General features: G+C 37.9%; 1 protein-coding gene across 1 annotated transcript in view; it reads left to right on the forward strand.

The window, feature by feature from the left end:
• FREM1 (FRAS1 related extracellular matrix 1) overlaps positions 1-13,688 on the forward strand; it is a 144,787-nt gene that overhangs the window by 5,178 nt on the left and 125,921 nt on the right. Inside the window, exons 2-6 of the mRNA XM_059072960.2 lie at positions 118-212; positions 2,913-3,214; positions 4,588-4,784; positions 9,280-9,603; positions 10,002-10,110. Of these exons, the coding sequence (XP_058928943.1) occupies positions 118-212; positions 2,913-3,214; positions 4,588-4,784; positions 9,280-9,603; positions 10,002-10,110 (1,027 nt within the window). The remainder of the gene's footprint in view (positions 1-117; positions 213-2,912; positions 3,215-4,587; positions 4,785-9,279; positions 9,604-10,001; positions 10,111-13,688) is intronic.

The raw sequence follows: 13,688 nt of genomic DNA on the forward strand, positions 1-13,688 counted from the left end.
CACACACACACAATGCTAAGAGACCATAATTTCTTCAGGCAGTACTTTACTGCTGGAAAAATTAAAAAGTGTACCAGTTTTCTCACAGATATGTATCCATTTCTTCATGTGAACTAGGTCTTTGACTGCCATTTCCTTCCCAATGAAGTAAAGTATACTCACAACGGTTGCCCAATTCTTGATGAAGACACAGTGAAGCTTAGACTTTACAGGTAAGCAGCATAGAAGCATTGTTCATTCCTTAGCAGATAACCACTGTGTGTACTTCTTTTTCTTTGGATAGGTATTATCATGATGGGAGTTACTAGATTTCAAACAAGTAATTTGCAGTAGGAACTGGAGACCTGAGTGGGTGAGGCAAGAACTGTAGCAACCTTTCAGTTACTTTTATTTATAGCATCTTCCTTGGGGCATTTCTGTGTCAAATTATTAGCCCTCTCCTGTTTCCCTTTAGAGTTCTTGTATGGGTATCTCTGGTCATTCAATTCCCCACTTATGATAAAAAAATGGAGATTATAAACTACAAATTTTTAATGAGAATTAGGAGGAAAATATATTCCAAAAGTGAATGAAATTCTTCTTTTTGATTATCAACTGCTTATTTATTAGAAGTACAATATCTTTTATTTTTCAACATATTATATTTTAAAAAGGTTCAAAAAATCATTTATAGAGTTGGACAAAGTGACCATATGACCCAGCAGTTCTACTCCAAAATATACATACATACATAAGAGAAATAAAAGATATGTTTACACAAAAATTTATACACAAATGTTCACTGCAGCATATTTCATAGATGCCAAAAACTTGAAACAGTCTAACTGATGCATGTGTAAACATGATGTGGTATATCCACACAATGGAATATTATTCAGCCATAAAAAGAAATGAAGTACTGATACATGCTACAACATGGATGAACCTTGAAAACATTATGCTAAGTGAAAGAAGTCTGACACAAAAGGTCACATATTGTATAATTTCATTTATATGATATGCCTAGAAAAGGCAAATCCATAAAGGGAAAGTGGATTAGCAGTTGCGAGCTGTTGAGGGAGGGGTGAATGGGGAATGAATGCTCATGGGTGTGGATTTTTATTGAGGGGGTGTCATAAAAATGTTCTGGAATTAGGGAGTATGATGGTTGCATAATCATATGAATATACTAGAAACCACTGAGTTATAAACTTTAAAAATGTAAATTTTAGGGTCTGTGAATTATATCTAAATAAAAAGTTAATTTAACATTACGTAGCACAGGGAGATCAGCTTGGTGCTTTGTGACCACCTAGAGGGGTGGGGTAGGGAGGGTGGGAGGGAGATGCAAGAGGGAGGGGATATGGGATTATATGTATATATATGGCTGATTCACTTTGTTATGCAGCAGAAACTGACACACCATTGTTACCAGTTATACTCCAGTAAAGATGTTAAAAAGAAATAAGCTCATGGTTATAGTATTGCTCACTTCCTAGAAGCAACTGAGAATTCAGTGTAGGTGGAGTAGGCCTTATATAGTTTTTTACTTGTTTTTTGTTGCTTTTAAGAGTATTTGGCTAAAATACGGCAGCATGAATTTCCCATAAGTACTAGACTAATATGAGTCTAGAGTTTTGTAGCACAGGGAATCATCCTCTAAACACTTATGATCATCTGCTATAGGTTAGGCCCATGCTAGACATAGGAAACAAAAACACGAGGAGACATAGACTGGTTCTCATGGTCTCATGCAAAAGATGGGTCGCTAACTGTGATTCAGAATGACAAGTGCCGAAAGAGAGGGGTGAACCAAATGCTGTGCTCAGGAAATGCGATGGCACCAAAGGATTCCTTAGGAAGCTATGCAATCAGCATACAAGGCTGTTTGATTTTCCTAAGACTTTAAAGTTAAAAAACAAATTAGCTTCAAAGAACTTGCTGGGAAGGGCTGGAAAAGCTAATGAATTCTAGCTGTTCCTACTTCTTTCTTCCTTGAGTTTCTAAGGGATGGGGATGGTAGAAGAGCACACATGAAGGGCAGAGTTAGAGGACCTGTCAGTTTCCCTGGTCTTGAGGATTTAAAATAGAATATCCAGAGGAGTTGGAGGCAGAAAATCAGAGAGCATGTTTATTACCCTCTTACCTCATCTCTAGCCCTTTTGGCAAACTACTTGACCTCCCTGTGCCTCAGTTTCCTTATCTGTAAAATAGGATTAACAACACTTAAGATAGATTCCTGTGAAGACTGAATGATATACTCTTCTTAAAGAGTTTAGTTTCTGCCCGGGCCATCATGAAAGCACATCAGTTAGGAGCTGCATTATTGATACACACCCATCACCCATCAATTTTCTCCCTTCAGTAAAGAATGACAACCCATATCTGCTAGTCTCTGTAAGTATCCAGAAAACATAGTCGCTAAGGGAATGGAGGTAACAATCACTGAATACCCTTTATATGCCAAGTGCTGAGCAGACACCCCAACTAGACTGTAAATGACTATTCATGTAGTGGCATTTCTGAAGAGCAAAAAGGCCTTGATGCTTCAGAAACCCCTCACCCCTTCACTCCTGAATTAAAAGTCAATCCATAAATTATACATGCTGGATACTCTTAAATTGCACACATGCTAGAGAAGGGACTCTGAGCTCATAGCAGTCATTAAATACCAGTATCAATTATGGATTTGAGAGAAGGTGTTAAAAGAAGGGTCATTGGAAAGGGAAGTAACAGAAAAAGGAGTTGTCACCAATGTTAGGAGAAGAAGGGAAAAGGAGAGAGAGGTTGGGAGTAGAGTATAAAATAAAATCCAAACTACCTGATACACTGATTGTGTGAAAGCCAATCTTTAAGCTTCCAGCCAAGTTAGTACACAAGATCAGAAGTACCTGGGCACCAATAATATCGCCTTTGCTCTGTTCTGTCCACAGATTGACTGAGACAGACACCTTCACGGAAACCTTTATCCTGCGGGTCTATCTCCTGGAACCAGACTGTAACATCATCCATATGAGTGACAATGTACTGGAGGTGTCTGAATTCTATGGCCTGTCCCGAGCCATTGATAAAAACCTGCTCAGATTTGATTATGAGAGGACGGCTAGTCTGGAGTGTACAGTCAGGCTGGACCCTGTGGGAACTCGGCTGCCAGCCCATGGCCAGCTGGTTCTGGTGGAGCCCCGGCCGGAAGAACCTCGTGGAGATCAGCCACACAGTTTTTTCCCTGAGTCTCGTATGATACGTTTTAATACTTATCTGGATGTTACTAAAACTGACAGATCTGTAAATGGTCATCTTCTACCATGACAAAGAGTTTTTCTTAACATAATTTGTAGCTGGTTGAAAAATGTAAGTTAGTGGTTAAGAGTGCAGACTTTGGAATTGGAAAAACCCGGGCTTGAAAACTGCCTCTGCTATTTATTCCCTGTGTGCTTTTAGGCGAGTTATTTAACCTAAGTCTCTGTAAAATGGGCAAGGATAGTGGCTGTTCCATAGGGTTGTATAAAGATGGGAGTGATTGAGATCACACACACACACAAAGTGTTTAACAGTGTCTGGCTCATAGCAAGTGCTCAGTAACTGTCAGCTGTTATTATTAATAGTAGGTAGCAATGGCAGTGGTAGCAAAAGTAGTTGGTGAATTTACTAAGTATTACTAGACTTGGAGCAGGTTTGAGGTAGAGCTGGTGGGCAGCAGCCATGGTTTAAATCAGGAAGAGTTAATGGATAACGTTCTTTCTGTTATTCATTTAATTATCACATTTTGGGCACCTCCTAGATGCATAATAGTGTTCTAGGCACTGTGGGAAGACCAAAAAATATGAGGGAAAATCATGATCACAGTAATACCTTGAATTTGGACAGAAATTTATAGCTGAAAACATGCACAATAAGTTATCTCCTTTAGTCTTCACAGACTTCACAGGGTAGGAAGTAGGATAGCCATTTTGTACATCAGGGAAATGTGCAAAAGGCCACTAGAAAAATAAGTGGCCTGTGAGTATCATATACTGTGCAGGAGTGAAAAATGCAGTTGGACAGAGACAAAAGACTGTGTATTGGAGAGATGACTGTGATTTTCAGTGGAAGACAGCAGGTTGGCTCAGGTGGTCAATGAATATTTGAAGAAAGGTTTAGTAAAAAGATTAAGTCGACCTGAAAAGGTTTGCAGGATTTGAGTGTGTGACAAGCACTATGGGGAGTGAATTTCAGTGAGTAGAATATTCTAGCAGAGATGGCATGATGGTACCGTGGAAGTGGATGCTGTAAAGGAAGACCAGAGCAGGACGGTGGAAGGCCTACAGTGAGCCTATTAGTCAGAGATGGTCCAGCACCAGAAAATGCATTTTATATATATTTTTTTCTCTTGGTCACTTTCGGTGGTTAAGAACCTGATTGGATAATTGGTCAACTGTTGTTTTCAGTAAAGGGAATGACAGGTTTTCAAGAAAATGACAACCTACTCAGTGAATGATTGGAGGGTACATGTGAGTAGTCTTTGGGCAGTGAGAGGGAATAAGTACCCATGGGAGGGAGGATGGGTTTTTAAATTCTACAATCATTAATGTACAAGTGACTCTCTTAAATCACTGCTGTACATTCTAGAACTGGGAACAGAACTGAAGTGTCCAGGTGGCAGATGTCCCCTGGAACTGAAGAAAATAGGAAGTCTCAAAGTGAGCTGTGAGGAGTTCTTGCTGTCGGGGCTTCGATATCAACATCTGAGTCCCCCTTCTCCGCACATTGATTACATCTCCATCCGACTGGACCTCACAGATAGCAGGAGTAAAATCATATACAAGGTAGAGTCTGTGGGGTTTATGTGTCTGTGTCCCCAGCTGATCCACAGCAAGAAAGCCAGTTCCACGGGGGCGCGCTCGTTCCTATATGGTTGTGGGTAGAACAGCTCAGCGAACTGCAGACTTGTTCTGCCAGTAAGTGCTTGCACCAGTAGCTTTTGTATATAATATCAGTACATAGTTTCCCTTCTCTGGCTCTCTTGTAGCCACCTATCATCACTAAAGCAACTTAGAAAGGACCTGGGTCAGGTTACACACTAACTTTCTTCTCCCGTTCCCTTCAGTATTCTTCAGCTTCCCATTTCTGCGTTTGTAACTCCTACTCTTTGAGGCTTCATTTACTCCTTTATTAGAACCTCTTTTCATCCGTTAGAGGAAATCAGAGGGTCCACACACCCACTCTGCAAGGCCACAGGAATCTGGGAGAGAGGGGGAGCTCAGTCCCACTTTTATGGCTGTAGCAGATGATATTTTCACTCTTTCAGACTTTGAGATGGAGGAATGGGTTGTCAAGGAGACAGCCCCTCAAGGGCTTCCTGCATCTTCGAATCCCTTTTACATTCTCCTGCCCTTTCTTTCCTTTGATCTCTTCCCATTGAAATGATGACAGAAAGTGAAATCAGCCTATATGAGAGATTTGACATGCTATTCTCTTAATTCACGTACACTGTAATGCGTTTCCTTGGGAAGCTGGGGTGACTGTGTACCTGCTGAAACAGCTCAGATTTTGTGCTGATTTAAGATGATCTGAGATGACATTTGTGGAAGACCTCCGTCTTTCACAGGCTGACTTCTCACTAGGATTTCTCCTAACAGACCCAGTCAAATATTGAACATTATTACCACAGGAATTAATAAAACACAGAATGATAAGGAAATGAGTAAACAGGATTATAGAATTTTATAATTGAGATTTGGAAAAACCGTGAGGTAGTCTGGTCAAACTGATCAGGTAAATCACTTGGGGAGTTTTGAAAGATTAGATTTGAGTCTAACATTAACAGTTAAGAGCATGACTTTGGGCCCAGGTTGCCTGGGTTCAAATGTTGACTAGCTGTGTGACTTTGTACTTTATGCCTCATTTTAAAAATCTTAAAATGGGCATAGTAGTACTTACTTCTTATCGAGAGGATTAAATGAGATAATGCTTACAAAGCACTTGGCACAAAGTTGGACATGTAATAACCTCTATACATATTTTGCTAGTGAAAAAACTGATCATCAGCAGGGTTTGGAAAAAATTGGCTTAGCCCAAGCCCCTTATTTTATAGTGGTAACCAGAGAAATCGCGAACCTTGACTATACATGCCTGGCTGAGTCAAGACTAAACTCTAGGGCTTCCCTGGTGGCGCAGTGGTTGAGAGTCCGCCTGCCGATGCAGGGGATGCGGGTTCGTGCCCCGGTCCGGGAAGATCTCACGTGCCGCGGAGCAGCTGGGCCCGTGAGCCATGGCCACTGAGCCTGCGCGTCCGGAGCCTGCGCTCTGCAATGGCAGAGGCCACGGCAGTGAGAGGCCCGCGTACCGCAAAAAAAAAAGACTAAACTCTACGTCTCTTAACGACTAGTACTTGTCTTCTCTTTGTTTTGATGTGAAACTCCTTTCTCTTTTAATGCTTTTTTATATCTGTAAAAAAAAATTAGAGCCATTTTTCTTCCTAATTGATTTTGCTTCTTTTTCCTCTGTATATTGATATAGGGTTTTATGTTTTCAGATCGGTTTTATTAGGAATTTCCCCTTTAAAATGACCTTCCTGTATTATTTAGAATTAACCTATTCCATAGACAATTTGGCATGTCACAAACAGATATAAAAGTAATATGCTCAACAGCAGAGGATTTTTTTTTAAAAAGCACAGAAAGAAAAATAAGAAAACAAAACTAGGGGTATTTTTACCATTTTAATATATATACACACACACACAGAATGAGTTGGGAGGCATGCACACCAGAGTTAGTTTATGGAACTGAATTTATACTATATCTGAAGTTTTGTATCTTGTTATTTTATTATTTTTATGCTGGTATAGTCCATCCTCATCAAGTGACTAAATGACTGTTCACCCGTAATTTCTTATAGATTTTAAAACATTTTCCTGTTTATATTTGCCTTTTTATTCTGCCTGAAATGAATTTTATCGTATTGTGAAACACAGAACAGTTTTTTCCAAGTAGCCAAAATTTTCAACACTATTTGTTGAATAATGGACATGTTTCCCATCGATTTTAGATGAGTCTTCTATTGTATAGAAAGATATTATGTGTCTATTTCAAGGCTAGCTCTTTTGTTCCTTAGATTTGCCTACCTATTCTTGTGCCAGTACCATATTATTCTAAATATAAAAGGTCTATAATAGACTTTTAACATTTTACAGGCAAGTCCTTCCTCATACCGATGAGTCCTTCCTCTTCAAAATTTTCTTATCCATTCTCACCTATTATTAGTTCTAGGTAAATAATTAAATATGTATGTTAGTTTGTTTTAAAAGCCCCTAAATATTTTTATCAGGATTGGATTAAAACTGTAAATTATTTTGGGAAGAATTGGAATATTGGAACATTTACCATATTGAGTTGTCTCATACAGACAAAAGTTATCTGACTTCATCGAGGCAAATGATATTTGATATGTTTCTGTAAAGTTTGTAGTTTTCCTCATGTCAGTTGTGCACACTTAAGTCCAATCCTACACAATTTGTTTTTGTAAAATTATTATGACTAGTCGTCTTTTCCTCCACTATTTCTTCTCATTGGTTACCGATGTTAGATAGGAGAGCTATTTCTTGAACTAATCTTCTTTTGTCTGGCTTCTTTCTTGAATTCAATTATTCTTAAAATTTTTCAATTCTTTGGGCTTTTAAAGACCATAATTACATCTTTCACTAATGATGATAATTTTTTCCTTTCTTTTTCAATAATTATTCCTCTTTTTTCTACTCTTTTCTCCACTGGTTTGGCTAGAATAGTATTAAATATAGTGATGCTTATAAGAATCTTTGTCTTGTACATTTTATCACTGTCAACTGCCCACACTGTCCTTTTTAATGTTTCTTGCCTTGAATTCATCTCTCTTTGAAATTCTTATGGTTACAACTATAAACTTTACATGATAAGTTAGGATCATCCTTTTACTTTTAATCTTTGTATATAATTTTAAGTGCCTCTCTGGTAAGGCAGATATAATTGGATATTTAAATTTCAGAATATTAGTCTTGAACAAGAGAATATAGGCTACATTTCTGTAATAATGGATATCTGTGGTTTTTTTTTCTATCATCTTGTTTTCTGCTTTCTTGCTAGTTAAAAGAAATTATCTTGCACTCTAGTTTATACTTTCTTAGCCTTTATCTTTACTTACTTGAAAAATCTTTATCCCACTTTAAAATTTATTTCTAAATTTAAAAAATTCTTTAACCTATGTTTTTAACATTTAAAGTAAAAAATGAAGTCTTTTGCCTCCTTCCTATATATTATGAGGATTGATCCTATTTATCCTTTCTCGCTGCAATTACTCACCACCAGGCTTGGTTAATATAATCTGCAACTTTAGTTCCAGTTTATCATTTTTATACCTTATGATTGCTTGCATCATCTTTTATTTTTGATATTTGTATCCTTTTTGTTAGTATGTTTCAAATAACATTTATTTAGGCTTAACTCTAGGTTTAATTGGTCTTATTGTTCGGCACCAGTCCTTTCACACTGTAATTTCCCCATTCTTGTTTAAATTATAAATCTTCATATGTTTTTCAATGGCTCATGAAGACTAAATAGTGTAAACTCTGTGCTGTCTCAGCATATCACTCCTTTGTCTTTATACAGCACACAGTGAGAACGGGGTGGGGTTGTTTTCTTCTGTTTCTCTCTTTCTTTGAGCCTTGCTGACTAGTTTCTGAACTTCCAGGCTGGGGGGTGGGTGGTTTGGAGAGATAGATCTTATTTGACTGGGCACTGATAGAGTATGACTTCATGCTCTCTGAGTCTGGCAGATGTTTCAAGCTGCTTCTTAGTCTCAGGGCAATTTAATGGTTCCTCTGGAGATCCCCCATTGCGAAGCCCTCTCATCTTGGGAGAGTACATTTCTAGCCTTATTGGTCAATTGCAATTCCTCCCGACACTCCTAGGATATGATTTCCACTTCCAGGTTCTTTCTGCTCAGATTCTTTGGCTTCTCACGGATGTACCCTAAAGGTCAGGGTCCAGGATGACCCTAGACCAACCCTCTGTCCCACTTGCTCCACATCTGAGAGCACTTGTATATTCCTTCCTGCCACAAACAAGGACTAGAGACTGATCCGAGCACAGATACAATGATTCTCCTGCCTCTGGCCACTGAGCTTCCTCAGGTATGAGCCCAACATTAGTTCTCTGTGTGCTCCACCAGTAAAAGACACATATTTAGGCTGGCATGAAGGAAATTTGTGTTAAATATACTATTTACCCTGATTTTATAGCATCATTTATATTTTTCCCCCTTCATCTTTTCTTTCTCCTTCAAAAGTCAGAGAGTGTGTGGTTACCCGTCTATATCAGAGCTGGCATCCCTAATCAGATTCCAAGGGCTGCATTCATGGCCATGTTTATTCTGGAAGTGGATCAGTTCATCCTGACCTCTTTGACTACATCAGTTCTGGACTGTGAAGAGGATGAGACCCCCAAACCCTTGCTGGTGTTCAACATTACTAAAGCCCCGCTCCAAGGCTATGTGACTCACCTGTGGGATCACACCAGACCGGTGTCCTCCTTCACCTGGAAAGATCTAAGTGACATGCAAATTGCCTATCAGCCACCAAACAGCAGCCATTCTGAGAGGAGACATTATGAGGTAAGAAGGAAGACAGACAAAGCTGCTAGCCTATTTAGTATCCATAGAGTCATTGAAGAGTCTCCGCCAGTGGAGAACCACTGCTTTGAGAGAGGCTCTAGTGGTCTGATGCTGGACTGACATAGTCTTCTGAGCAAATGCTGGGAAACATGTCTAGCATATTTGTTCATTTTGGGTTAAGAGCTTCTTTCACAGAGAGGAAAAGTTAAAAACACTGATAAACTAAGGAAAAAGACCTACAGCCTGAAAAAGTGAGATTAGGTTGTCAAAAATGAGATCAGGCAACAGCAGAAACCTGAATCAGTTTTGCCTTCATCTGTGGTGTATAGCCCAGAAATAATGGTATTTTATATTATAAACAGTCAATGTGTGGTTCATATGCGATTGTTTGTTTACAGGTGGAGTTGGAAGTATATGACTTCTTCTTTGAAAGGAGTGCACCTATTACCGTCCACATCTCCATCAGAACAGCAGACACAAATGCCCCGAGAGTGTCCTGGAACACAGGTGAAGTGAAATATAGGAGTCAAACAACATAGCCTTGAAGGGAAGACAAGAAAGTATATGGGTCAGGAAAAAAAGGTAGCTTTATTCGCATTTTACACATGAGGCAACTGAAACCAGACAGGTTAAGGGTATCAGATAGTTATTTTTTTGGTTTTGTTTTTCCTGCTGTCAGGATGAGAAATTTAAATCCAGGATTCTTGTGTCCTGAAACTAAGTACTTTCCTTTAGAGGAGATAAGCCAAAAGATCCCTTTCCACTGATTGAAGCAAAAAAGTGACTATTTGTGATATTGAGCATAGTTGGACTGGAAGAGAAAAGGTCTCCAACTCAAAATTGTTCAGAAGCATCAAAGGAAGGTGTAGACTGTAATCCATTGTCTTATTGTTAAGTTGGGTTGCATGGAAATGAAAATGCATAAATAAGAGTTTAAACTGCTTTGTTTTATTTTTTTTAATTGTGTAACTGACTTACAGTTCTATATTAGTTTCAGGTGTACGACATAATGATTCAATATTTTTATATATTACACTCCATTTAAAGTTATTATAAAGTATTGGCTATATTCCCTAGACTGTATAATATATTCTTGTATCTTATTTATTTTACACATAGTAGTTTGTACCTCTTAATCCCCTCTCCCTATCTTGCCCCTCCCCACTTCCCTTTCGCCACTGGTAACCTGTAGTTCTGTATATCTGTGAGTCTGTTTCTGTTTTTTCATATTCATTTATTTTTTAGAATCCACATATAAGTGATAACATTGAGTATTTGTCTCTCTCTCTGACTTATTTCACTAAGCACAATATGCTCTAAGTCCATTCATATTGTGGCAAATGTCAGGATCTCATTCTTTATTATGGCTGAGTAATATTCCATTGTATATATATAAACCACATCTTCTTTACCCATTCATCTGTTAATGGACACTTGGGTTGCTTTCATATCGGGGCTACTGTAAATAATGCTGCTATGAACATTGGGGCTCATGTATCTTTTCCAATTAGCATTTTTGTTTTATTCAGGCATACCCAAGTAGTGTAATTGCTGGGTCATGTGGCAGTTTTATTTTTTAGTGTTTGAGAGACTTCCATACTGTTTTCCTTGGTGGCTGCACCAATTTACTTTCCCACCAACAGTGTATGAGTGTTCTCTTTCGCCATATCCTTGCCAACATTTGTTATTTGCATTGTTTTTGATGATAGTCATTCTGACAGGTGTGAAGTGATATATCATTGGGGTGTTGATATGCATTTCTCTGATGAGTAGCAATGTTGAGCATCTTTTCATGTGCCTGATTGCCATCTGTATGTCTTCTTGGGAAAAATGTTAATTCAGGTCTTCTGACCATTTTTTTTTTTAACATCTTTATTGGAATATAATTGCTTTACAATGATGTGTTAGTTTCTGCTTTATAGCAAAGTGAATCAGTTATAAACCCCACTTGATCATAGTGTATGATCCTTTTAATGTGCTATTGGATTCTATTTGCTAGTATTTTGTTGAGGATTTTTGCATCTATGTTAATCAGTGATATTGGCCTGTAGTTTTCTTTCTTTGTGACATCTTTGTCTGGTTTTGGTATCAGGGTGATGGTGGCCTCGTAGAATGAGTTTGGGAGTGTTCCTCCCTCTGCTATATTTTGGAAGAGTTTGAGAAGGATAAGTGTTAGCTCTTCTCTAAATATTTGATAGAATTCGCCTGTGAAGCCATCTGGTCCTGGGCTTTTGTTTGTTGGAAGATTTTTAATCACAGTTTCAATTTCAGCACTTGTGATTGGTCTGTTTATATTTTCTATTTCTTCCTGGTTCAGTCTCTGAAGGTTGTGCATTTCTAAGAATTTGTCCATTTCTTCCAAGTTTTCCATTTTATTGGCATATAGTTGCTTGTAGTAATCTCTCATGATCCCTTGCATTTCTGCAGTGTCAGTTGTTACTTCTCCTTTTTCATTTCTAATTCTGTTGACTTTGAGTCTTCTCCCTTTTTTTCTTGATGAGTCTGGCTAATGGTTTATCAATTTTATTTATCTTCTCAAAGAACCAGCTTTTAGTTTTATTGATCTTTGCTATCATTTCCTTCATTTCTTTTTCATTTATTTCTGATCTGATATTTATGATTTGTTTCCTTCTGCTAACTTTGGGTTTTTTTGTTCTTTCTCTAATTGCTTTAGGTGTAAGTTTAGGTTTTTTATTTGAGATGTCTCTTGTTTCTTAAGGTAGGATTGTATTGCTATAAACTTCCGTGTTAGAACTGCTTTTGCTGCATCCCATAGGTTTTGGTTCATCGTGTTTTCATTGTCATTGTTTCTAGGTATTTTTTGATTTGCTCTTTGATTTCTTCAGTGATCTCTTGGTTATTAAGTAGTGTATTGTTTAGCCTCCATGTGTTTGTATTTTTTACAGATTTTTTCCTGTAATTGATATCTAGTCTCATTTCAGTTTTCTTAAATTTACCAAGGCTTGATGTGTGACCCAAGAAATATCTATCCTGGAGAATGTTCCATGAGCACTTGAGAAGAAAGTATATTCTGTTGTTTTGGGATGTAATGTCCTATAAATATCAATTAAGTCCATCTTGTTTAATGTATCATTTAAAGCTTGTGTTTCCTTATTTATTTTCATTTTGGATGATCTGTCGATTGGTGAAAGTGGGGTGTTAAAGTCCCCTACTATGATTGTGTTACTGTCGATTTCCCCTTTTATGGCTGTTAGCATTTGCCTTATGTATTGAGGTGCTCCTATATTGGGTGCATAAATATTTACAATTGTAATATCTTCTTCTTGGATTTAATCCCTTGATCATTATGTAGTGTCCTTCTTTACTTCTTGTAATAGTCGTTGTTTTAAAGTCTATTTTTTTCTGATATGAGAATTGCTACTCCAGCTTTTGATTTCCATTTGCATGGAATATCTTCTTCCATCCCCTCACTTTCAGTCTGTGTGTGTCCCTAGGTCTGAAGTGGGTCTTTTGTAGACAGCATATATATGGGTCTTGTTTGTGTATCCATTCAGCCAGTCAGTGTCTTTAGTTGGAGCATTTAATCCATTTACATTTAAGGTAATTATCAATATGTATGCTCCTATTACCATTTTCTTAATTGTTTTGGGTTTGGTATTGCAGGTCTTTTCCTTCTGTTGTGTTTCCTGCCTAGAGAAGCTCCTTTAGCATTTGTTGTAAAGCTGGTTCGGTGGTGCTGAATTCTCTTAACTTTTGCTTGTCTGTGAAGGTTTTAATTTCTCCGTTGAATCTGAATGAGATCCTTGCTGGGTAGAGTAATCATGGCTGTAGGTTTTTCTCTTTCATCACTTTAAATATGTCCTGTCACTCCCTTCTGGCTTGCAGAGTTTCTGCTGAAAGATCAGCTGTTAACCTTATGGGGATTCCCTTGTGTGTTATTTGTTGTTTTGCCCTTGCTGCTTTTAATATTTTTTCTTTGTATTTAATTTTTGATAGTTTGATTAGTATAAGTCTTGGCATGTTTCTCCTTGGATTTATCATGTATGGGACTCTCTGTGCTTCCTGGACTTGATTAACTATTTCCTTTCCCATATTAGGGAAGTTTTCAACTATAATCTCTTCAA

This window comes from Kogia breviceps, chromosome 8 (genome assembly GCF_026419965.1).
Source record: "Kogia breviceps isolate mKogBre1 chromosome 8, mKogBre1 haplotype 1, whole genome shotgun sequence".
Lineage (NCBI taxonomy): Eukaryota > Metazoa > Chordata > Mammalia > Artiodactyla > Physeteridae > Kogia > Kogia breviceps.